Raw genomic sequence first — 26053 nt, forward strand, 5'->3', positions numbered from 1 at the left:
TTTGGTACCAGTTGAAGAAGAGGGTAGACTCCAAAAGGCCCAATAACGACATGGAACTGAAGCAAGCAATTAGAGATCACTGCGAAGAAATTTTTCCTTCGTACTGCGAACAACTTATTGCTTCTATGCCCCAAAAGATGAAAGCCGTCATCCGGGCCAAAGGTGGAGTTACGAAATATTATATTTATTATTTTAGATCCCATAATCGATCACTTTTTTTCCTCAAACTGAAGTGATCGGGATGTGAATTTTTCTCGGGTATTACAAGTTTATAAATTGATTTTCATGGTCAAATTGTAATAAAAATTTGATTTTTTTCATTTATTCCGAATTCAAAATGATTGACTTTAACAAAAATTTTCAGTCGAAAAAGAAAATAGTTTTTTTATTTTTGTTTTTTTGCCTTTTATAAACGTAGCATTGCTAGTGTTTTCGTGGGTGAACGAACACTTTCTGCTAGAGGTAATAAAATCATTCTCGTTATACTTTTTGCCTAACATATTTTATCGAGAAAGAAATAAGCATTTATGAAGTAAATAAAGTTCATTTTATTTTTCGCTTATCCAAAATATATTGCAGTTAAGGATCAAAATATGTTGTCTCTGGAGTAGATTTTCTGCGCCTATTTCTCCTTGATTCTAAGCGGCTTTCCCGTTCTCGATTTCTTCTCAACGTAGACGGGCGTAGTCTCTGAAAAAAAATTGAGCTTTTATCATCCATGAACAAACAATTCGTCAATTTCTCCCTACATGTTATGTATATCATATGGACGGTGTAAGGAAAACTCTCTATACTTGTTAACTTTTCATGTTACATTAAAGCACGATGATAATCTGCGTAACGTCCATAAACTGTTATAAATATTTTGTTCAGGATCGAGATTAGGATTTTCAAATTTCACTGAAATTTGAATAGGAATATAGCGTATGGAAATTAGTTGAAAATTTCCCACTCCATCAATATACATTTCTGTCAGGTAAATCAGAATTGTTACCTCTTCTTTTTTGCGTTGAGAAGTACGATTCCGATTATCACGGAACGAAGAGAATGGTATGTTAGAAGAGATTGTTGGCTGGTCAAAAGGGCGACCATCCTGACCATGTTGTCTACAAGAAAGAAAAATAGAAACCAGCAGAAAAGAAAAAGAAGTGTAGCAGAGAATGTTTTTTAGTTACATAAACAGAAGTCAATAAAATAATTCTTCCCAATGTACTTTTATCAATGCTGCTCATATTATTGTTTTGATTGGGAATCTAAAAATAAACATGCGGTTATTTTATTTTTTTTAATATTCATGTAAAAATTAAGCGGGTGCAGGTCCAGGAGCTGTTTTATTAGCTTCTACATTAACATCAAATTAATGCAGTTACAGTGGTACCTCGGCTAAGGAACGCCTCGGCCTACGAATTTTTCGGCTAACGAAGACGCCTGCTTCGGCTAAAACGAACATTTCCGTTAATACGGATGCACGCGCTAAAATAAAACTGCCGCATCGTGAGCTGAATTTCAGATCCAACTCATGTCCACCTCAGAATCGCTTTCCCGATACACCTCTCTTTCTCTTTCTGAAAGTTCTTGAACCATTTGATGTAAAATGAAATATTCAGGTAATATAGAAAATGTACTGAAAAAAAAGCCTATGTTATGAGAGCACGCGTTCTTTTAGTGCAAAACTTTTGCCAAAGCTGATTAAAGAGTACTCCTACCCAGCTTTGATCTTAGCATCAAGCTGAACAGTCTGGACATTCTAGAACAGTGTTTCTTTACCTTTATTTGCCCGTGGCCCCCTCTGGACCATATTTTTCTCTCGTGGCTCCCCGGTTTCACCCAGGGTCTCCAGTCCTCATCCAGAAACAAGATCCTTCCTACGTATTGAAATGATTTTTTCAGTAAATTTACACTGAACAAAAATTTTGTAAATAAGATTGGTCTGCAGACCACTGGGTTAGAATTTATTGAGCTCCCCTCTAGTCCAAGTTCTATTTAGGGCCGTCTCAACATCATGGGTCCTAAGCAAGCCCTAGCTAAGTGATGTATTGGTAGTCCCATACTTAGCTGGAAGTAACACAGCCTACATATTTACCACTCATCTTCAAAATTCATATATTGCACTGTACAAAACATCATTAAGTGAGGTCACTTACAGACACGAGCACCCCCCCCCCCCCGCATCCCAGGCATGGCCCTTCACAAGAGTGGGACTGAAAGAGATGCAACCTGGGTGCCCGATATGATTTTCAAAATATTTTGTTTTTTCACTCTATAAATTTAATAGGGAGTGAAAAATATTGACAGGAGGATTGAAAAAGACCCCAACCCAGGGACCCTGTTTCAAAATAGAGGGAGGGGTCATCCTTGGGGGGACTCAAGATGAACTTGCTTTTATGACTGGTTTTGTTGGATTCAAAAGTTGTCACACTTTTCCCGACCATATTTCACTTGAAACATATATGCTCAACCAATGGCCCGGAGCCAATTGGACGGCTTTTGTATAAAAGGAATCAAGCGCTATTTTTAACATTTTTGAGATATACCGACATCTGAACTATTGAAAGACGTGGGATTTTTTATCTAAATAGAACCAAGTGACCTATAGGATGCGATGCCGTCTGTGTGCACTTTGACCAACTACCAAATTGAAGAGATAACTGAATCGAAGATAACTTGAAATAGATTTTTCTCAGTTTTGATTGAATGGCGTTTGGTTCCTTTTATATAAAAGCGGTCCAATTGTGACCCTTGGAGTCATCTGATGTAGCTCGAACCTCAAACTTAATTTTGCAAAAATTAACAACGCAGCACATAACCAGATGTTCCTTAGGTGATACACGGCACGTTATCAGACCACTTAAGTGAACAGTGGAGCATTTATGGATCATTCAAGTGACCTGCGGCACATTCATGATCATTTGATCATTTTTGTTGTACCACGGTCATTTTCTGCACACGAGGGCTAATTAGAGCAGGACCTACAACTTATTGCCGATTCCGAAAGGCACAGGTTTGTTTTTTATACTCATCGAGGGGTTGGTGCGCTAACCCCTCGATGGGGGCTCCCTGCGGTAGCAATTTTTCCTGTGGTCATGTCGCCGTTTCTGTTGTATCCGTGTCAGGAACGTTTTCTGACAAGGACGAACCGGGTACCGAACTCGCGACACCTCTAAACATACTTTGGTACTTTAGGCGAGCAGCTTATCGACCTGGGCTACCGCGCTCGGCACATTCATGGATCATTATGACACATTCTCACTTCACTTAAGTGACCCACGGTGCATTTCCAGATGATTTAAGTGACCTGCGGCACACTTCCAGAACACTTGATTGTCCCGCGGCACATTTTCAAACTAATGAAGTGGCTCGTACACTTCAAAAAGTTACTACTACTACTAAACCACACATGCACCTCGTCCATATTCCTCTGCGGAATTTCCAACGAATTGGTATATGTTGGAATGTGTCTGTATGTGTTGTGAACCTGACGTGAAGCTTGTTTCTGTGTAATGCTTGTTATGTGTAGTGCTGCCAAAAAAGTTTAAGAGATGTATCAACATATATCACAATTACCAACATTTTTAAATATAAGTAACATCACTTACGAATCCATCATTCTAGACTAAAATTTGAGCAAAACGACGATTATTATATTAACGATCTATCATTTAGCAATACGAGCTGGGGAATACACAATTTCCGGTAAATGTGAAAAAAAATATTATTAAACTTATATATACAAAAATGGTTGTTAACCATGCATAACAGCCGGTGGTTATGTATAATAACCGGATTTATCAATGCTCCGTAACATATATGTAGCGATTCTGTTTTAATTAAGAAAAATTATCGTATTGGTGGGTTTCTTTTTTGGAAGAAAAGTAGCGCCATCTGTTGCGGAATTTGGGAAAATGTCATCCATGGTGAAAGCACAGGGGTCCACCTTTCTGAGTTTTTGAATCCGATAACCCTAAGGCAGCAGTTCTCAGGCCCGTCTTAAGAGCATCATGGGCCCCCGGGCCAAGTGATTTTTCTGAGGCCCTACCGGGCAAATTCCCAGAAAATTTCAACCAAATCTCATTTTTGTGAGGCCCCCGGGCCATGCCCGGGTGGGCCCATGCCTCAAGACGGCACTGGCGGTTCTCTGCCTTTTTTGACTCGCGGAGCCCTATCTGGTAAAAAAATTCTATGGCAGAGCCCCGTATAGGCCTATTTTTTATTTATTCATCACATTTACATATTTTTATTACTGTATTTCAAAATATATATGATAATTTTTTTTTCAAATTTACTGGTTTATATTTTCCTGGAGAGTGCATACGGAGCACCGGTTTGAGAATCGCTGCCCTAAGGACATGTCAGTGATGGTAACCGCGTCAAGCAAAATTTCCCTCTTTACTAAATTTTTTTTACACATTCCGAAATTTGTGCTGCCATCTATCGGTGGAAATATGTAGTCAATTATTTTAGACTGGAAAAGCATTTGTGTGTGAGTGTGTATTTTGCATTTATATATTTTTTTCAACAAAAATTCTTTTGCTTGATGACCTCTCAGAATTTCCCACAAACGCCAAGAAATTTCCCATGTGGACCAATTTTGGCCAATTTTTCCAACGAATATGGGAAATTTCCCACGAGTTACCATCACTGGGACATGTCCTCATAAATTAATCGAACTCATTTTATCTTTTCTTAATAATTTTGATGGAAACAGAGAGCACGTAGTGTCATCTAGTGAAGAAGAAATGAACGGAGAACAATTTGTATGAATCTTTCCTATTCAAAAGATGGGAAAGTTTTTGTATATAACGGTAGTTACAATAATTATTTTTCCGCAGCTTTTTTAGCAATTTTTCAACATCAATTTCAGCTTGCCAGGCCTTTTGTAAGCCGCCGTTATAGCCTTGAGGGTAGGACTCGGCATGAAATTCTCGCATTCCGCAATCATGGGCGTAGATACGGGGGGGGGGGGGTTATATGCAGTCCCATCTTAGCGCATGGACACGGCTTAACCGGACACGGCCCTGGGGCCTCAAGAGTAGAGGGGCCTCACAAAAATGAGCACTAATTGGAACTTTTGGGAATTTTCCAGGTAGGGCCTCAGAAAAATCAATTTGCCCGAGGGACCATGATGCTCTTAAGATGGCCCTGGTTACATGTACGTATATGTTGACATAATCATAATCTTGCCTCCCCTTCCCTGACCTTTTTAATATGGCTGCATGTATACAGGGTGTCCCAAATTGTTTGATATCTCTGCGGAACTGTTGACTTTAGAAGCATACTTTCAATTACAAAAAAGATTTTAAATGACGTGCAGTTACTTAAAATCTTAAAATTTGTTTGAGGGGAAAAAATAAACACAAAAAATACAGGGAAAAATAAAGAAATTAACTTTTTATACATTCCCCATGCGCTCAGAAACGCAATTAGAAAGTTGCTGCCCTGTCTCTTCTGAGAGCAAAAAAAAGCACTTATCCAAGTGGAATATTCCCTGAAATATATTTGAATTCGAAAATCGGAGAAAAGTGGGGAAAAACGACATTAAAAAAACTTACGGAAAATCGTTGTTTCTCTCATTTATTGTCCTTTTCCAATTTTTCTCCGATTTTTGAACTCAAATATTTCAGCGAATATTGTACTTTGGAACGTGGAATGGAACTAAGGATGTTTAGAGATGTCGCGAGTTCGATACCAGTTCATCCTTGTCAGAAAACTTTCCTGAACAGGGGTACAACGAAAATGGCGACATGACCCCAGAAAAAAATTGCTACCGCAGGGAGTCCCACATCGAGGGCTTAGAGCACCAACCTCTCAGTGAGTATAAAAAAGGCTGCCGTTCGGAATCGGCAATAAATTGTAGGTCCCGGTCTAATTAGCCTTCGTGTGCAGAAAATGACCGTTATGCGACAAAAATGATCAATTGAATTCCCATTAGTTCTCAATTTCTTTTATTAAGTCCCAATTTTAATTAGTTTGAAATTATTTCTTTCAATTTAAAAATTTTTGCCGTGAGAAATTTTTATAAAGTTGTTTTGTGTTAATTAAAATTTAATTGTGTTTATATATATTTTTGTATTGAAATCTTTCAGCATTCCCGTATATTTTTGTTATAATGTAAGAATTTTTTTTGAATGTACCGATTCCCTCTTTCCCACAGAATATATAAAATCCGGCTAAGGGGCTTCGAAATTGTAAATACTCCTTTGGCTCCCTATTATTCTTGCACCAAGCCCCGCGTCTGGTAAGGGCGGCCCTGAGTGAGAGGGGCGTATAAGGTAATAGCATTTTATGCTTCATCTTTGACCGGGAGTGAAGAAAATCGTCTTATAACTGAGAGAAACGTGTAAGCCAGCGGTGTATAAGTGAGAGATCATTGTACTTCTGACCAGGGCCGTGTTATGAACAGCATGGGTCCCCGGTGAAGTGATTTTTCTGAGGCTCTACCTGGCAAATTTTTAAAAAATTCACCCACTTGAGACCCCTCTTCTATTGAGGCCCCCGGGCCGTGGCCGTGCCCGGGTGGGCCCATGCGTTAGGACGGCACTGCTTCTGACGCCTCTGGGTAAAGAGATGCCTGCAATGAGACGCCTAACTATATAAAGCATTTCAAGGAGGTCTACCCTGCAGTACAGCAATCGCGCGCGCACCATGATTTTTCTATTCTGCTGCTGCCATCTATTGAAAATAGTTTTTAAATTAAATATGGTGAGGTGTGAATGAAATGTTATAAGCTAGAGCCCGGATTATATGCACTAAAACAAGTTGCAAAGTATGTACTTAAAATACAAAATGTGCTCTTAAAATGCCAAAATATGCACTGAAAATCCCAAAATGTGCACTTAAAATGCCAAAATATGCATTAGACACGTCAGACTCTGCACTAGAAATCTTCAAAAGTCAAAAATTCCGAAATATGTACAAAAAATGAGAAAATATGCATTAAAAAAATCCCCATGCAAAAAAAAAGTAGATGTGTTTTTAAAATGCATCTTTTTCATTTCTTAGTGCATATGAATTCATTTACAAAAAATATCCCTTCATATATATATACCGCATATGCAAATAACTTCTACATATTTTTTATTCAGGCATTTTTTAATTTTTAGTTTGTTGTAGCTGCTCAATAACGACAATAGCAGTAACAAAAGAATTGCGACACTATTTCTAAAAAATGTAACACTTTGAAATACCTCTAGAAATAGCCTTACAATAAAACAATTAGTATTCGTAAAATACTTTATAAATATGTATCAATTCCCTAAATTTTTCACCTGCGGGGAAAAAAAACCAATGTAATGAAAATATTACGAACAATATTTAATTGGAAAATTATAAAAAAAATTGTGTGAGCTTAAATAAACCTTCAAATATATGCACTTATACTGAATTTTTTTTTTGATTTTATGCATTTATATGCATTAATGCTAAAAAAAGTCCAAAATATGGGCTCTAGTTATAACATAGATGCCCATTTCCTACGTATAGAGCAAATTGGCATGCAGTCTCGGTGAGTAGGGACCCAACGGAAGCGGGGCAGCAGGCAGTTCAGGTACCCCGGTGCCAGACCAGACGCGGCCCAAATTTAACCCTCTAACAGTTATAGTTTAACCTCTCCTTTCAACATTACAAGGGAGCGCTAAAATGCGTGATTGCCCCGGCTGACCAAGCGTCTAGTTACGGCCCTGTCTGTGAGAGTGCTACTTTTCTCATGATTATTAATTACGATTGTACAGTGTCTCGTAAATCACGGAACTCTCTTTCCATCACAAAATGTGAAAAATTTATCGAAGCAAAAATATTTTTCTTTACAAAACAATGAACTAATTCTATTAATGGCAAGTATATCAGTCACTTTTTTTCTGAAATTCTGACTGTTATCTTTTGTTCTAAAGAAAAGTTTTTGTGAGCAGTATTTTACAGGTTTGCCACCACTGAAATGACAGTAAGATTTGTCAAATACCTCACTATTGTGTAGAAAATCGCTAGGAACTCGCGATATCTAAAAAGCTACGTCATCGATGCATTGTTATGATACCACTTTTCCCTTATGTCCTCATCCTAAGTATGTGTTTGTGTATTTTGCATTTTGGCGAAACTTTGCTTAGGTTAGTGACTGATCCCGAAACTAGTTTCAGTCTTCATACTGTTGTTAAATTCCCTTCTAAACTGTAAGAAAATGTATCAAAAATCCGCTCATATATGATACCTGGAGCAGGGGTGTTGGAAGTGTTTCGAACCTGAGGGTACTCATCTTGTTACTCGCAAAGATGCGAGTAGCATCTTCGTGTCAAATTTTTGAGGAAGAACCACTTTGGGTAGAGAACACTCTGCAACTGATGATTAAAAATAAAATTGTTATATTAAATAACTACATAATATATGTATAATACATACCGCCAATCATATCCTCGTCTACATTTCAACTTAGCTTTAGCCATGTCTCCAATTTTAGCTTTGCAGGCCTAAACGAATCAAAAATAAATGTAAAAAAAAATTTTAATCACCAACTACAGTATTTATAATATTAATTTAATTAATTTAATAATGATATTTTCGTGAATGAAGACATTGGTATCTATACATTCATGTGTTATTCTAATATCAACAAGGCTATTGTTTCAAAAAAGAGTAACTACACCTCTAAAACATTTATATTTATAGAGTATTTATAATACAGTGCTTATAACATTCCAACTTCAGTACGACATATTTTTGCTGCCGAACTCTTACTAATACTCATAGAATTTTCCCGCTTATTACGTTTTTTTGATAAACGTAATAAGTGGGATCTAGTGATATAATGTTAATACTGATATAGTTGCAAAAGAGAAATCGAAGTTTTAAAATAGCGATTGAGGAAGGTGAAAGAAAATAATACTGAGACATTTTTAGCCCATACTCACAAAATGCTTTGCTGGATACCCAGGCTTTGACGGTTTCTGTATGAAAGAGAAAATAAAGTTAGTTATAATTCTTTGAAGACGAAAGGGGAAAAATTCTATTTGAGTTTAACAATAGTAAAGTACTTATTTTACATCTCAGAGATATTACAAAATTATGCACGACTGTCAGCTCTGTCAAAATATCAAAATTTCGTGATCACCAAGGCCCAGATATTATTGACCTAAAAATTTTTAAAAAATGACCATAGAAATTACCTAAACCCTCGAAAAAAATGTCCTACAAACTAAAAAAATAAATTCTATTAAAATAACAAAACAAATTTTTTTGAAAACCGGTTGTGTTCTGAAGTGAAAAAGAAAATTTTTTTTTTCATAGTATATTGAAAAATCACATGCATACTTATTCTCAACGTTTTATTTCATCAAAAATTGACAATGGCACAATTGTGCATAAAAAAATTCACAATTTCTAATTTATGAATGAATTAAGGAAATCTGAAAGATATAATTAAAATTTCTGATAGTGAATTTTTCCAAGATAAACTTCTCTCAATAGCAAGATATTATTGGGGATAAGTGAAAAAAAAAGTTTTGATCTGAAGGTAATTCCTCTTCAATTTCAAAATTTTTAGACATTCCCGTCAGGACATAAGAAAAAAGTCCACCGTTTTCTTTTTCATCAAAACTTTGTTTAATTTCGAAGAGGCAAATTGGCCTACCACACTTTTAGCACACCTAAAACTGACTTAGTCGATAATATTATTCAGCTGCATGCCTTCTTTCTGTAAGTCCTGAATTGTGTTAACCAAAAAATGCTGTACGCCATCTGTCCTTCAATATTCCCTTGCCCAAATACAGCTTGCAAAATCCATGCAGCATCGTACGAATCAAAATCATTTAAAATGAATTTGAAGATTTGAAAGTTTTCCCTGTAGCCCATGCAAGTATTCTTCATGTTCCCAATCAACCCTTTTAAATAACGAAAAAAAAATATCCTCACTCAATACGATCAGAAAAAAAATTCCTTGAATTCATTTTCATTTATTATTTCAGAAAGCGTGAAGTGGCCAACACTCTTGGAATTTTTACTAAATACTAAATTAAATTTGAATTAGTACTAAACTTTGCCTGCTATCTATAAAGAAAGATACAAATGAAGTAATGAAAGCAGTGCATGTTTTTAATAAAATAAAAATAAAAATTTGCCTATTTTTTCCCCAATTATCAAATACATGTTTTTTCTGAAAAAATAAAAATAAAAAACCAAATAAATATTTTTTTTTATTCTGAAAACTATTTAAGAGTCAAAAAATATTCAAAAAATGCCAAATATGCCCTAAAACTGTGAGGAAAAATGCAGAAACAACACACACATATGCAAATGTCATCAACATCTGAGCCCTGGTGATCACGTATTCAATTTTATACTCACTTTGTTTGGTAAATACAAGCTTTCATTTCTCTTTTGCTCCCAGCAGCTAATCATGTCTAAATAAATCTGAAGAAATTGAATATAGACACAAAAAAATTATTTCATTGTACTTAATTTTTTACTTTTAACTCCTTTATTAATTCATAACGAAGTACATAAATTTGATTACTTGAGCTTTCCATCGCATGTTGCAAACGTAGTCAATCAAATCCATCCAATTTGCGCTGGGAAGATCCATCTCATCTGCACATTCAAAAAACGTTGCTTCTTCCTAAACAGTAAATGGATTATCAAAACTTTAATGAAAATATGTGCATTAAAATCATAGACCTCTCCCTAAACCTGAATCCACATCAATAAACTGAGATTTTTGGTGAACTACCATGCCAGAATTTCCCACGGCCCCCTGCTATAGCACATAGTGTAAAAAATGAAAATATAAATATATAGGATTCATCCTGAGCCGCTGGGCTGGATCTTTGTCTAGTGTGTCGGGATGGGCATGATTATCATCGATGAAAAATATATTCGCGAGAATGAATATATATTACTGTTTTTTTAGGCAAACTGGATTTTCATGTTTGATTTGTCAAACGATTTTTTAAATTCATTAAATACATACGGAGTGGTGCGTATTGTTTTTTCTACCAATTTTAATTAACCATACTATAGTATTAGAATGCGATTGTGCATGAGGAAAATACCTAAGTTGCTGTAAAAAAGTTTAAAGGCAACCAAAAAACCGCTATATGTAGAAAACTCGCGCTTGTAGTTGGACAAAAATTCTAGAGTGAAAACTACAAGTGAAATCACATGAACATTGAGTGTGTGAACATTTTCCACTATAATTAATTTTGATGAGTGCTGCACTTTTTCAGAAAAAAATTGTTAAAATTACAGTAAAGGTCAAAACCTGAAAAAATAATGACAACTAATATTTATGCTCAAAAATTTTGTTTTAATCAGAAGAAACACATTTTTACTTTATATCGGGATGTCATTGATGGATTTAAGTCATTAATAACTAATCATGCAATCGTGCATGATTAGTTAGTAAGTAATCGTGCTAGCTTCTTTGATCAAAAGCAATAACATCATATTTGTTTTCGTACTGCGTACCATTTCTATACGCTTCGTGAGTCAAAATATCACGCAAGTGTTCTATAGGACTAAGAAAAGGACTTCTCACACATACACAATCTCAATCACTACTAGAGGGGTTCCACTTAGAGCGTTATAGGCCCCCGGGAACGACTGCCTACCGATTTTCATGTTTAATCTCAAAATTTTTAATCAGATCTCATTCTTATGAAGGCTTCTCTGCATTTGAGGCTCCCGAGACGTGCCCGACTGAGCCCATGCGTTAAAACGGCACTGGTTCCACTGAATTAGCTTCAAACCAAAATATTTTAGATTTTAAATCATTTACAGGATCATTATCCTGTTGAAACAAAAACTGTCTAAAAGTTATGAGAGGTGCCTCAGAAAATAGAAATTGTGCGGCAGAACTGTCTATATATGCCTACATTCGCAAGATATGGCTCTGTCATTGCATAAATCAGTAATATTTAAAATCATCGAGTCCATCTAAATTGCTTTTCACCTAACAAAATATCCTCATCCTACTAGACACTGAGAGATACATGCTGTTTGGCCGATTCACGGCGATTTTATCTGAGCTGTTTTATGGGGGGGGGGGGGTCATTTCAGAGGTATTTTTTAAAACTAGATATTTCAATTTTTTTATCACAATAGGAACAGTTCGACGTGTGCAAGGCTGGTGTATTTCTTCTGGAATTGCACCAGAGAATTTTTTTTCATGTAAAAACTGCGTGCGTCTTTTTCTGACGAATGGTAGGAGAATAAAGCCTTTTTGCGTAAGATTTCAGCCCATGATTCTCGGGCTCATTTATGAAACTTTTACGAACAGTCTTAAATACTTCCTGCCATTTCATGACCAGACATCGAAGTTTCTTTGAGAGCAAGTATTTCGCCTTTTAAATTTCCAATAAATATGTTGTCTTTGGCATCTTTTACACTTTCAGAAAAAAATTATTTTTCAGTGCATGACTCTCGGCTGTTACGCCAATAAGAGAAAAATGCAAATTTCTTTCTTCGACGTCAGAAACCACGCGTGTCTTTTTTTCCAGGTTTTGAGAGACTTGTACTATAAATTCAATTTTTTTTTTCTGAAAAAGTGCAACACTCATGAAAATTATTTTTAATGAAAACTGTTTAGTTCCACATGAAGTTGTCACTCTAAAATTTTCATCCACCCACAAGCACAAGTTTTCTAGATATAATGTTTTCGGATGTCCTTAAACTTTTGTCCAGCACCTTACATCTTTTGAGAGTTAGGCAATTTTTAGACCTTCTTTGATGCAGATGTGGATTACTTTAAAAACCTCCACTTTAAAGGCCTCAGAAAAGAAAAAAGGTTGTGCTAACAATTTTCACGCGTTAGATTATTGGTATGGTGCGTGTGTAGTAGCTACGAATCTTATAGAAACATAAAATTCGGGTACCTGCCATTTTCACATCTAATTAGGTAGGTAGATAGTAAGTAGCACTTCGAACACATAAAATGCATACCGTCAGGGCAGTAACCAAGACTAGTGATTGGGGTATGCATGATTTTACCACCCCCGCAGCTGTAAAATTCGATGATTTTATAACAATGTTTTTGTTTCCACCTAAAATTTGCCGCCCAGGGCAGTTACTCCCTTTGCTCCCCTCTGGTTCCGGCCGTGGAAATGTGGCTTCCAGGTCATGCCCAGATTGGCCCATACGTTGAAATTTTCCTGATTCAGTGAGCAGTTCTGCTAAATTCTAAAATCACACTCCCCCCCCCCCCATATTTCAGTTGAAACTTTTACATCTCAATTTTTTTTTCATACGAGGTAGATCTCTGTGGCCACCTGTCACGTCTCCCCTTCTATTTGATTTTTACTCATGGCCCACTTAGAATTTTCTAGTACTGTAAGGAGGCTATATGGCCCCAGGTTAAGAAATACTGATTTAAAGTATCAATTCCGTTCAAAACGCATTAATTGGGATAAAAATATCTTTAACGTGTGTGTTCGTGAATTTCATCTTGTTAATACTTCAGTATTCCAGAGGGAGTGAAAAATACTGTACTACGTTCTTGTACGGCAAGTTTAAATGGATAGTGTAGTCAGCGCCGTCTTAACACATGGGCCAACCCGGGGGGCCTCACAAATATGAGATTTGGTTGAAAATTTTAAGAATTTGATACGGCCTCGGGAAAGTCACTGGCCCGGGGCCCATGATGCTTTTAAAGCGGCCCTGAGTGTAAGGTGCCATCTGTTGTAGATGACACAAGCTGCTTCGCCACAGGAGTAGGCCCTTTCCTCAATGTGGGATTTCAGCAAAATGAAGAAAGCAGCCCGCATCCGCGTGGAACGAAATACCATCCGTCTTTGAATCCATACTCCAACAATAACGTTCCCGCTTATAGCGCTTTACGAAGGTTTTTAACAGCTGGCTGATGCGAAGATATATTTTGGAAATAAAGAAAATTAAACTGCCCTAGAGCGGGAAATCGAACTCACGTCCTCTCATTTGCCGGGTGAGCGCCCTAGACCCAAAGGCAACAAATATCTCAATCTTTCCTTAGAGAACGTGTGCACTGAATGATGGCAGTGTCAGCAATTCTGAGCGTTGGTCTGAATTAGGTCCGACCGTCCATGTACAGTCCAGTTCAGTGCATACGAGCTGTCTAAGGCCGGAATTACACTATAAAAGTTTGATAAAATCCTTTCATAAAACTTGAAAAATCCAACCAATAAAGCTCATAGGTTACATTCAAGCAAATGCAGTCGATAATCTTATTGGTTGAATATTTCAAATGTTATAAAAGAGCTTTTAGAAAACTTTTAAAGTGTAATCCCGGCCTTATAGGAAAGATATCACAGCTATCCTTTTAATACAATTTGCATTAAGGCTCTGCATCTGCTTGTTATAAGTTGTGCTTGGGGCCATAACTAGGATTTTCGCGAGGGGGATATGATTTTACTGACCCTCACTGTAAAATTCGATGATTTTATAACGGTATTTTTGCTCTTTTCCAAACATTTGCCACCCAGAGCATTTGCCTCATTTGCCGCCCACTAATTCCGACCCCACATACCGCAGACATCATAAATACATTAGGGACCATACGTTTTCACACAACACTTTCCAGAATGCACCAATTTATTAAAAAAAATCCTCAGAATAAAATTCACGAGTTGCATGTGTGGTTTTGTAATGCAGTAACTCTGAATCTCTGGTTACAGATACAGTTTCTACAGATAGTTCACATCCGGCATCGTCCTTAAAAATAGTTACAATAATAATAGAACACAATTGATAATTTTTTTAAATGTTATAGGCATTTTCCTACTATTGTACATCTTTCACTGCTTTCATTAATACCTTTTTTCTGCTGAATTGGATTGAAACTGTCTAATTGTTATTAATTTACAATTATTCATGTCTGTTTGACGTCTTTAACAAAGCCATATTTTCAGAAGCTTGTAAAAGTCAGCATTATATTTCAACTGAAAAACCGCACTGGTAGGTACACAGGTACTTGGAACATGTTGCTTTATCAGTGTCTCAAATTTCGTCGTGTTTTATGCACTTCTTCATGGTGTTGCATTTTCTCTTTCGGGTAGTGTACTTTTATTTAACACAACACATCACGTTTTTATTTTACCATATTTGTCGACTCAGTGATAATAATGAAGCAAAACATATGGTTAAATAACTACGTGGAAATGCTATAAATGATATTTAGAACATGTGTGAATATACAGGGTGTCCCGATGGATACCTACTTAGTGTTGAATTTTTGCAGGTACCGATAGGGATCATCAAGACGAGCATTTTGATATGTAGCTTAACATGGGGGAGCGTCTCTGAATATAACGTCATAGTCTTAATATAACTGTGATAATCTATAGACCCAGGTACTCAACCTTTTGGAGAGTGCGAGCCACTTCACTGGTTTGAAAACATGTCGTGGGCCACATAAGTGATCTATAAATCGCGGGCTGATCTGGGAATGTGTCGTTGACCACTTAAGTGATCTGAAACAGCGCCCAAGTGACTTAAGTGATTGAACTTAAGTTACTTAAATTTAATCGGGTTACTATATATGTTTAATATACAGGGTGATCAGCGAATAAGCCCTTATTTCAAAATTAAATATCTCTACAACAAAGATCAATAGAATTATGCGGTAAACAGTACGTTTATTAGCAAAACTGTAAGAATGTGGTACAGAAATTTCGAAAATTTAGTTTTTTTTTTAATTTTTAAAAATTTAAAAAAAAAAATGGAGATTTTGGGGTTCCGAAAATCCTCATTTGTGTGAAGAGAAACCACTGCATTCGCCTAAAGTTACTGCATGGGCTGCGGTATGCACCAGAGGCATTATCGGCCCCTTCTTCGTGCGAGAAACGATTACTACTGAAGGTTACGTTACAATTTTGGAACAATTTGTCAGCACACGTGGCGCATACCGCAGCCCATGCAGTAACTTCAGGCGAATGAAGTGGTTTCTCTTCACACAAATAAAGATTTTCGGAACCCCAAAATCTCCAGTTTTTTTTTTAAATTTTGAAAAATTAAAAAAAAAACTAAATTTTCAAAATTTCTGTACAACATTCTTACAGTTTTGCTAATAAACGTACCGTTTACCGCATAATTCTATTGATCTTTGTTGTAGAGATATTTAATTTTGAAATAAGGGCTTATTCGCTGATCACCCTGTATATGCGGGTTAATATATATGTTTAATTATGTTTTCATCCATGTGGGTCCTTATAATACTGTATCTCCAATGCAATGTTTTTTTTTTTTTGACTTGGGTTCCTCGCTGGTGTGGCCGGGTGTCTTTGCGTGTTTGTCTGCAAGAAAAGTGCTGCAGTTTTGTTATTTATTTATTTATTTTTGCAAAAATACCGCATTTGGCCCTCGTGCCATGGGTTGAGCATGCTATAAACTCTATATTCAGAGACCCCCACGAAACACATAAAAATTTTCGTGTCGATGATCTCTATCGGAGTCACAAAAATCTGCTAACCCAATGAGACAACTTGTAAACATTCGTGTAAAATACTCCGAATCACTTCATATAGTAAGGTTCAACCCTTCATCTACCGACCGTGCTTTAAAGTACCGGGTTAGAAAATTTTTTATGTATTGACTAATTATATGAAAAAACAGTATTTGAATTATTTTTTATCTTTAATAAGAACTAAAATGACCTACCAAATAATTTACATGATAATTATTTATTTTTTATGATCATTATATTTATTATCATTTTCTTCTTATTCTACTTTTTGTAATCTTGTTTATCTCTAACAAGAGTTTTGTAAATGGGATAAGATGAGTGAGATGCGAAATCGTTTCAGTACGATTTTAGAGAAACAACAGAAACACACCAGTAAACGAAACCATATTTTTATGGTGAAAATAATAATCTTAATTACACTTACTTCACTCAGAAGATGTTGAGCACAGAGAACGCATTCGTATCGGTGATATTCTGTACAAATTATATGTAAAATATCAAAAATTAAATAAATTAAAAAAAAAAGAACCAAAAACTTGATAGTCAATATAACAAAGTATTATTTAAATAGAGTGTTAAATTGAGGTGTTCTGGGGTCAAAAAAGAACAAAATCTGCGTTTTTAATTGGAAATAAAAATCGTAATACATTCGCAATAAAAACACTTAGCGCACTTAAAATAAAACAATGAAATATTGTGTGTACAGTAGTTCTTTTCTTTGTTATTTAAGATCAGAACCATGATGGCGTGTTCTAGTAATCCAAAAACTTAGATATACACACATAAACTTTCTTATCAGGCCAGCACTTTCAATGTTTGGCGTTTTAAAATTATAATAAATTTATATTATATTATTATGATTATATATTATTATATTATATTATATATTATTATATTATATTACATATTATTATATTATATTATATATTATTATATTATATTATATATTATTATATTATATTATATTATATTATATTATATTATATTATATTATATTATATTATATTATATTATATTATATTATATTATATTATATTATATTATATTATATTATATTATATTATATTATTATATAAAAATAAAAATAAATAAAAAATAAAATACCAAACGGTTGATTTCAATAATTTTGCTAACATGAAAATGATTTCAAGTAAATATTATATTATAAGATTCATATTAGATACATATGTAACTTATTTCTAAAAAAAAGGTAAGTATCAAATAAATTAATTGAAACTGTTGAAGTTCGAAATAACGTTTTGATGGAAGAATATAATAATTAACCAAATCGGAAAAGATATTAGATATAATCTCATTAACTCTGTCAAGCCAGTCATATTTTGTTTCTTGTATTTAAAAAATTCTAATAAAAATAAATATCTACTTTATACAGTATACATGTAATTTCTATTCGAACTTCAGAGTTCACTGTACTCAACGGGATGTATAATTTTATAGTGTTTTATGGTGTCATACAACCAAAAAAGTTAAATATCCATTATATCCATTGATTTTTGTAGAATTTTTCAAAAGCATTCTCTACAAGACATTCTCTGAGTGTATAAATAATTTTGTGGTGATCAGTATCTTTTCATAAAAACGATGGTCTTGGGGAAAAATGTATTTTATTGCTGACGCGGGTCATAAATATTAGCAGTTTCAGCATCTTGCATTTTACTGTATTTGCAATAATTAGCTGAAATAATGATAATAAGATTTCATTAAGTATGGGATAACATTTTTTTCAAATTTAGCTTTTTTGATTCTGTTTGAATCAATAAAAGAAAATTGCCAATTCTTTATTTATTTATTTTTTGTTAAAGTGTAAGCGATTTGGAAGAATTTCTTATATATTACCGCGCTTTATAATAACTAGTTACGGGGCAATGATTATATAAAATTATCTCAATTCATAAAGTATTGGACCTCTTTCATAACTTACCGTTAGTAAAGAACTTGAAATGATGAACCTAGACCCTGATCTAAAAACTATTTTGTGTGGTAGAGCACATTTGCAGTCAGAAATTGATTTTAACTTACGAAAGACAGGTGACAGAAATAGGTGAAAATGAACATTAGACTGATTTTTTGATTAAAGAAATTTCGGTCCTTAACTACAGTATCAGTAAGAGGGGCAATCAATCATCTGCTACGTGAATATATGGAAGCGTCTGTGTTGGTCAATGTTACACTCAATAAGAGCAGAATTGCACACAATCATGGAATTGTTTTAATTGTTCAAAGTACTTGGATTAATCGAAGTTCAAGGGGACAAAAACAGTTCGAATTATCCAATTCATCAATGTATAATAACAATACTTTCACGAAAAGTAAAATATTTTTGATAATTACAAAAATGTATTGAGTACTACATCACACACTATTCCAGTTTCCTCGCTGTTGCAACTACTGTTTGTATAAAACGAAACCCCGAAACTTTTCTCCAACTCCCAATCCCATCTCGTCTGTAATCACCGCAAAATTTGTTAATTGCGACAGTACCCAATTGTCCGGGGAAAATATGTTGTAAAATTTTGTGTTTTTTCCTTCTTTTTTCGACACAAAAAGTGTTCCAGACTCTGCCACGAAGCTGGGTTGGAAGAGATCTCAGTAACAGGATAAGTCCAGTGGCAAAGTTCTGGCGTTCATCCATTCATTGTTTGTATAAAAGTAAATAATAACGAAAAATATTTCATTTGTGTAAAATTGTAATTATTTTCATCTGTTTTCTCTTGTGCTCTTATACCATGTACAAAATCTTCAAGTTTATTTACAGAATGAAAGATGCAAGTTTTGAACTTGAACAGCCTTAATTTTTCTAGTATGTCCATACCCTCAGCAAGTTTTACAATATGGACCACAGTTGTGCTTCCTGAGATGTTTTCGTCATCTACATGAGAAGATTCAATATACATGTATATATGTGATTTTATTTTCTACTTCTTCACCAATGTTCGCATCCGTAAGTCAAACAATTTTCTTTTCTAGCGGTGAACAAGCCTATGAACCTTGTTTGGATATGATGAGAAATGTTACTAAGCTACATCCAGAGCCGCCCTTAGGAGTGGGTGTCAGGTGCGGTTGCACCGGGGCTTCGTGGTTGTTTTGGGGGAGAGGACGCACTTATCGTAATTGAGGTGAAACAAATATACATCAAATATATTTTCAATTCTGGGATTTTTCTCTCATTAACTCTGAATTTTCATCAATTCTGGGACATTTTCTTTCATTAATTCTGAATTCCCCTTAATTCTGGGATATTTTCTCTTATTAATTCTGAATTTCGATCAATTCTAGAATTTTTCTATTATTAATTCTGAATTTCGATCAATTCTAGAATTTTTCTATTATTAATTCTGAATTTTGAGCAATTCTGGAATTTTTTTCTCTTTTTAATTCTGAATTTTGAGCAATTCTGGGATTTTTTTCCCTCTCATTAATTAGATATGAAATATGGGTTGAGGAACCCAAAATTATTTTCCCATCGGGGCCCCGTGTGGCGGCCCTGGCTACATCAATACTCCAAAATAAACGAGCAATAATGCTAGAGAGACAAATTTTCCACACATTTTACCACACAATAAACTTGGATTTTGGCACTCCAGCATTTAAACATTACGTATAAGGAGGATTATCAAATACACACATAAACTTTCGCATTTCCTGAGTAGTGTTCCATCATTGCATCTGCCTTTGGCAGGTAATCTGAGGGGTAATGGCCTTCATCTAAGATCCGCTGAAACTCTAGCTGCCAACGGAAAGACAAACGCCAGTGTGTGGAACTGGCAACGGAATCATTGCTTCTTGCATAAAGCCAAAACAAAATTCAGGTTTTGTCGATTGTAATTTTTTTTAATGTTTCAATGTAGGCTACATGTTATATTCTGGAAAATATCAGTGAAAACTATGAAAAAAAAATTAAAAGGATTACTAAATGGTTTGGCCAGGAATTCAGAGAAAAGAGACATCTTGCAGATGACATATCTGAATCAAACTTCGAATTATCCAAATCATTAGGGGGAAAATGGAATTAAACAGGTACTTTCAACATTAAATTAAATATAAATTTAATGTTATATTATTATTCCTCAAAGGGACTTACAGTAGCCACCGCTTATGAGAATCACTGGTTATAAGAATCAAATGGGCAAAACGAAAACAAAACGTTGTTTTAACATAGGAAAATCTTTGGTTATAACAATCAGATTTCCGCTTATAAGAATCAAAAAAAAAATTTTTTTTTCAAAAACTGCCACCGTTCATCTCAACGGTGGGAACTTTTTGAATACTTTTGATTATTCACAAATGGTTATTTGTAGGACTACTTATTGTCACTTTTATCTTTGTAATAAAACCATCCCATAGTGACTTTTATCCCCCCCCCCCCTACAAACCATCGAGAATTAGTTTTGCAGTGAAGTGAGCTTCCTTCCATGAATGACAGAATTTATCCGCAAGAGGCTTATGGTTTAAAAAAAAACCTGGTCTTTTGTCAAAGGAGTTACTAATAAGCAAATCTATTTAGAACAGTGTTTCCCAAAGTGGGCAGATGGAAAGGTCCAGGGGGTGATAGCTATATGGGTAGTGCCCGAGTGGCATGGTGGTAAGATGCTCGTCTACCATCGTGAAGGTTGTTGTCAGGGTCCCGGGTTCGAACCCAAGGGAGGATATAGGAAAGATCTTATAGATAAGATCGAACGAACTCGAGGCGACCACCGATAGACAGCACCTTCACTTCCAACCCATCTCACTAATGGCAGTATAGCGATATGGCCATAGTTGGTGTTTGGTGAAGTAGCTATATGGGTATAACATAGGATCCTATGGGTTAGCTTGAGTTGGGGGCAGTCATAGTCAACAACAGGCAGTCATATAACAACAGTCGTAGTCCTGGAGCAGAGTACCTGGGGATTGGAATCTTTTGTGGGTTCCCGGGTCACACTTTACAAGAGCCCCAATAGTCAATTTATAGCGTGAAAAAATAAAAAATGATGAGAATCATCCCGGGTCCAAGGACTGGAGCCCTGTCAGCCCTACCCTTGTGGGGCCATGATAATAGTACAGTAATAGTACAGTTGCTGTGTAACATTTTAGTCTTCATACATTGACAAAGAACGATCTCTAGAGACAACGATATGCTATAAATGTTTAAACTAATTTGAAATTTTAGAAATCGAAATATAAAAAATTACCAAGGTTTTATCGGTTTTTACATTAAAAAAATAATCTCGTTTGAAGGCCCTCCTTGCGTACTTCAATGGTAACTGGAAGAAGAGCAGCAAAAATTTTCCTGATATAAGAATCACACAACCGCTTATAGAATTAAAATCGCTAAACAAAACGTGATTCTTATAAGCGGCGGCTACTGTACTAATATTCAAATTAACCAAATGCGAATTATCCATGTTCGTTTGTATTTTAAAAGTATTTTTTTCTCATTACAAACCCATTTTTTCCACCTAAAGTGTCACTGACTTTTGCTCAATGATTTTTGTGTTGCTCTTTACTCATTTTCAGAGAGAGAGAGATTTTTGAATTCAAATATTTCCTAATATTACGATTAGAAACGTTTTTTTTTTTTTTTGAGTTCAGGAGAGAGACTGGGCAACAAATTTCATTCGAAGTTAGAGGATAGGGGAATCGTATAAAAACTTGAGCAAAATAAATGACACGATCTCTAAAATGAGCACATGTTATTCGGATACTTATCTATCTAGAAATGTTTCCATCACCAACGGTTCAAAAGATATAGGGTAGATAAGGATTTGACTTTACATTCTGTATATATGTTACTGTAAAAGCCCGAAATTGACCAGTTGCAAACTGGCCGGCCTAGTTGACACGTCAAATGTCCGAATTTCGGACTTTCGCCGGACGTGGCCGGGCCCACATATATCATTCCCTAAGATATTGATATTCCGGTTCTTTTGATCGTTAGCGTTACCATAGCTAACCATAATTATAAATGACCAAAATGATCACAAAAAAAAAAAAAAAAATACGCCAACGTGGTGATGACCCTGAATCATAGGGATCGATATATAGGGGCTGGCCAAATCTAGATGAAAGCCCGAAATTCAGACATTGACCAGGTCAACTGTGCCAGCCAGTTCACTAATTTCGGGCTTTAGCAGTAACACATACGTATATAGTCAAGTTCGGTTTTGTGTGTGTGTGTGACTGATGAGATTCCACAAAATTTTGTCGTTATAACCAAGGTATCGTCACAACCGACGCCTATGTTTTCAAAACTTTTCTCTGACGAAAAATATAATGAAATAAAATAAAATACCGTGCATGATATTATTTCATTGTGATTAGGGTGGTCATATTTTATCGAGGAAAAACACGGGGAAATCGGGATAATAAATACGGGACATCGCCGATTCTTGCCAGAGAATGTTGACAGTAGTCGGCGAAATTTCCAATAGTACTCATAAACAACCCTTGGTGAGAAATACAGCGATTCAGTAAGTTTTCAGTGATTTAAAATGTATTTCACGGGACAAAAAGAACATAGCAAATGCGTGAGATGAATATTTATAAATATTATATTTATTATAAATAGAAACTAAAAATTATGTAAATTACTTCCATACCATATTTCAGTGAAGATTCTGGATTATAAAAGAAGCTTAGTTGAAAAACTGGGAAAAACTAGATATTAATATTTTTAAAGAAAATTTTGAGAAGGGCAAAATAAGGGAATGTGCCGTATACGGGTCGTGTCAATGAGCAAAGTCGGAGCGTCTGACGGTACTCTAAATTACTACCAATTTGTACAAATCGTTGTGTACTGAATACTTTTTGAATTTTTTTCGTTTTTGTTTTAGGCCTTGATTAGAACTGAAATGACTTACCAAGAATTTTCTGTGATAATTATTTAATTTTTTAATAACGTAGTACTGAAAAGGCTAAATGAAAGTAGTACAAGGACATTCCTTGATATCTGTGCTAGACTCTTCAGAGACAGATAACTTCCTTTGATCACATGATCCTGATTGACGCGGTGTTTTATTAAATTACAGATTTAGCAACATTCTAATTTCAAAATCGTTATTTCCCTAATGGGATTTGAACGTTAATTTCGAATATATTTCTCATTCCCCAAACATAGGCTATTATAATGTTTTACCTCCACCATGGCTTTCGAATGCTATCATCAAAGATGTTCATTCATAATGACTTAATTTGAATCATTTGCTGCAAAGCGCATATTTCAACATAACTTTCCTTCTAGTAGCTGAGTCTCGTTAGCGTAGAACCATTCGTTTCAAATGGTCTGGGTCTAATTTCGGGAGTGCTGTGGAAAAAAAGCTGTTCATAATTAGCTTTGATCTCTGAGTAGATGGTGCAATGAAAATGATCCTCGAAATGTATCCAGAGAGGTGCCGAATCGAAGGAAAAGGAAGAAAATAATAGCAGAAAATGTATATGTTTTGCCAGTAAAATTCAAACTATGACTGCATTACGTGGAATGATTCCACAGAGAAAACTTTTTTTTATGCATTTCGTTTAGCTAAGAACACTGCTGTGCGTTTTCGTGTCATTTACTGGTGCGGCTAATAGGCAGGAGAGAACGCTGAAACGATATCTCACACGGATGAAAACTTTGTCTGGAGTCGCCCCTAAGAGAATGTACCTACCTTTCTTAAACTTCCAGTCTTCAACGGTTTTGGCTTTATCGCGTTATTATCACCCACGCCAATACGGAGCAATAGCACTAAGAGAGATTTTCTATATTAAGTAAGCTCAATTATTCCTGGAAATGATTTCAGCAGTAGTTCACACATACACATAATTCCGAACTTACTCATAAACTTATTATTAAATTGAAACGCGCCTACACGAAAAAGAAATATAAATTACTTGCAAAATGCTTTGAAACTTACTGCATAATATATAAGCGAATTCCTCGTCGTCGCATGTATACGATGTGTCAATTCCCGGGAAGAAAGCGTTCAAGAAGCATATTCCAAGAAATGTATATAACCAAAACATTTTCTGACTCATTTTGCACTGATATACTCCAAAATTTTCTGCCTAAAATTATGATGACTTCAAAAGTAATGAGCAATAATGGAAATGCCATCTGCGAAAGAGTCTTTTTGTTGCCCTATCATCACGCAAAGTGGCCATTTTTTCCATAAGGAAAACAAGCTGAACAAATTTTAATCGGCAATAATATAGTGTGCTTAGCATTCAAACTAAGCACTGTTCCTGTCTCGCAATAAGCAAACAAAACACGCTCTGAAACAAAGTTAATGTTCGTGGGACTCGGAAGCCATTGAGAAAAAAAAAGTTGAATCACAATCAAGGAGCAACATGAAAAAAAAAGGACATTTTCGTGCAGAAACCGAGAAATATATAAAATCAACCCCATTTTTTATGTTCAGTAAAAATTATATAATTTTTTACCTTGAAAGAAGAAGAGTTATGGATTAATAGGCACTCATAATTTTCAATTAAAAGTGAATGTCCTTAATTCTCTTGTGTTACTGCCAGAGCCTGAAGTGCGGTCAATTCGTGACGGGGCCGGCCACTTTGCGAATCGGCTAACAGATTTCGATGAAGTCTGAATTGCAGAAATGATTCGGACTTAGCCGGTAATTTCGCGAATTTTTCCGGAAATTCCTGGCCAAAGCTCGATGTGCTGATGTAAGACGGTCCGGTAGGAGCCAAATCCATTTTTTTAATCGCCAGCGTGTGATAGTAGTCTATATATAGCATCTGTATTGCATTAGCTTCATGTGACGAAAGGAAAAAAAGTGAAATTTCAGAGAAAAAAACTAAAAATAATTATATAAACACATATAAATTTTTCTGCCAAGTTTTGGAGGAAAAAATTATTATCGCATCGTGACTGTGAGGGGTGATGAGTTGCCGCAACTAACGTGGGCATAATTGCCACGAAAAAATACGCCAACTTGACGATGATCCCGAATCATGTCTTTTGTTACCGGACTTAAGCAAGGAACCACCGGCCACTTCGCGAACTGGCCGGTCAATATTTAACGAAATTGGCCAATTCGCGAAGTGGCTTGACCCGTCGCAAATCGGGCAATTTCGGGCTTTGGTAGTAACATATATATATACAGGGCACCACATATATGTATACAACAGCCACACCGCATTTTACTGGCAAACTGTTAATCCTAGAGACATACTTCCTTCCAATTATAACAAGTATCCAGATAACGTGTGGATGTCAGAAACGTTATTCATTTTGCAAGGGGTTGTATAGTAATTAATTCAAAATAAACTTTTTATATCGGCACCCTGTGCTTAAAAACCCCATTGGAAAGTTGTTGCCCTCTGTCTTCTGAGCCAAACAAAAACAATTCCACGTTTCCAAGTACAATATTCACTGAGATATTTGAATTCGAAAAATTGAGAAAAGTTGGGGGGGGGGGGAACAGCAAAAACTAACAGTAAAAGCGTTTAACCCTCATTTATACTGTTTCTTCCCAACTTTTCTCCGTTTTCTGAATGTATATATCTCAGTAAATATTGCACTTAAAAACGTGGAATATTTTTTTTTAACATAGGAGAGCAAGGGCAACAACTTTCTAATTAGGATTTTTTACACAGGTGTCCGTATGAAAAAAGTTGGTTTCTTTATTTTAATAACTCTTCAAC

General features: G+C 35.4%; 1 protein-coding gene across 1 annotated transcript; it reads right to left on the reverse strand.

The window, feature by feature from the left end:
- Positions 1–559: 559 nt before the first annotated feature.
- LOC149080610 (uncharacterized) lies at positions 560–24485 on the reverse strand. The gene is made up of 7 exons (XM_089238670.1): positions 24307–24485; positions 16839–16888; positions 10499–10600; positions 10330–10395; positions 8898–8933; positions 8389–8456; positions 560–690 (listed from the first exon to the last, which is right to left on the reverse strand). The coding sequence occupies exons 1-7, from the start codon at positions 24425–24427 to the stop codon at positions 669–671; spliced, it is 465 nt and encodes a 154-aa protein (XP_089094796.1). The 5' UTR covers positions 24428–24485; the 3' UTR covers positions 560–668.
- Positions 24486–26053: the final 1568 nt, after the last annotated feature.

This window comes from Pholcus phalangioides, unplaced genomic scaffold, assembly GCF_987345545.1.
Source record: "Pholcus phalangioides strain wild (caught in Gottingen) unplaced genomic scaffold, Ppha-v1.0 ptg000011l_1, whole genome shotgun sequence".
Taxonomy (NCBI): domain Eukaryota; kingdom Metazoa; phylum Arthropoda; class Arachnida; order Araneae; family Pholcidae; genus Pholcus; species Pholcus phalangioides.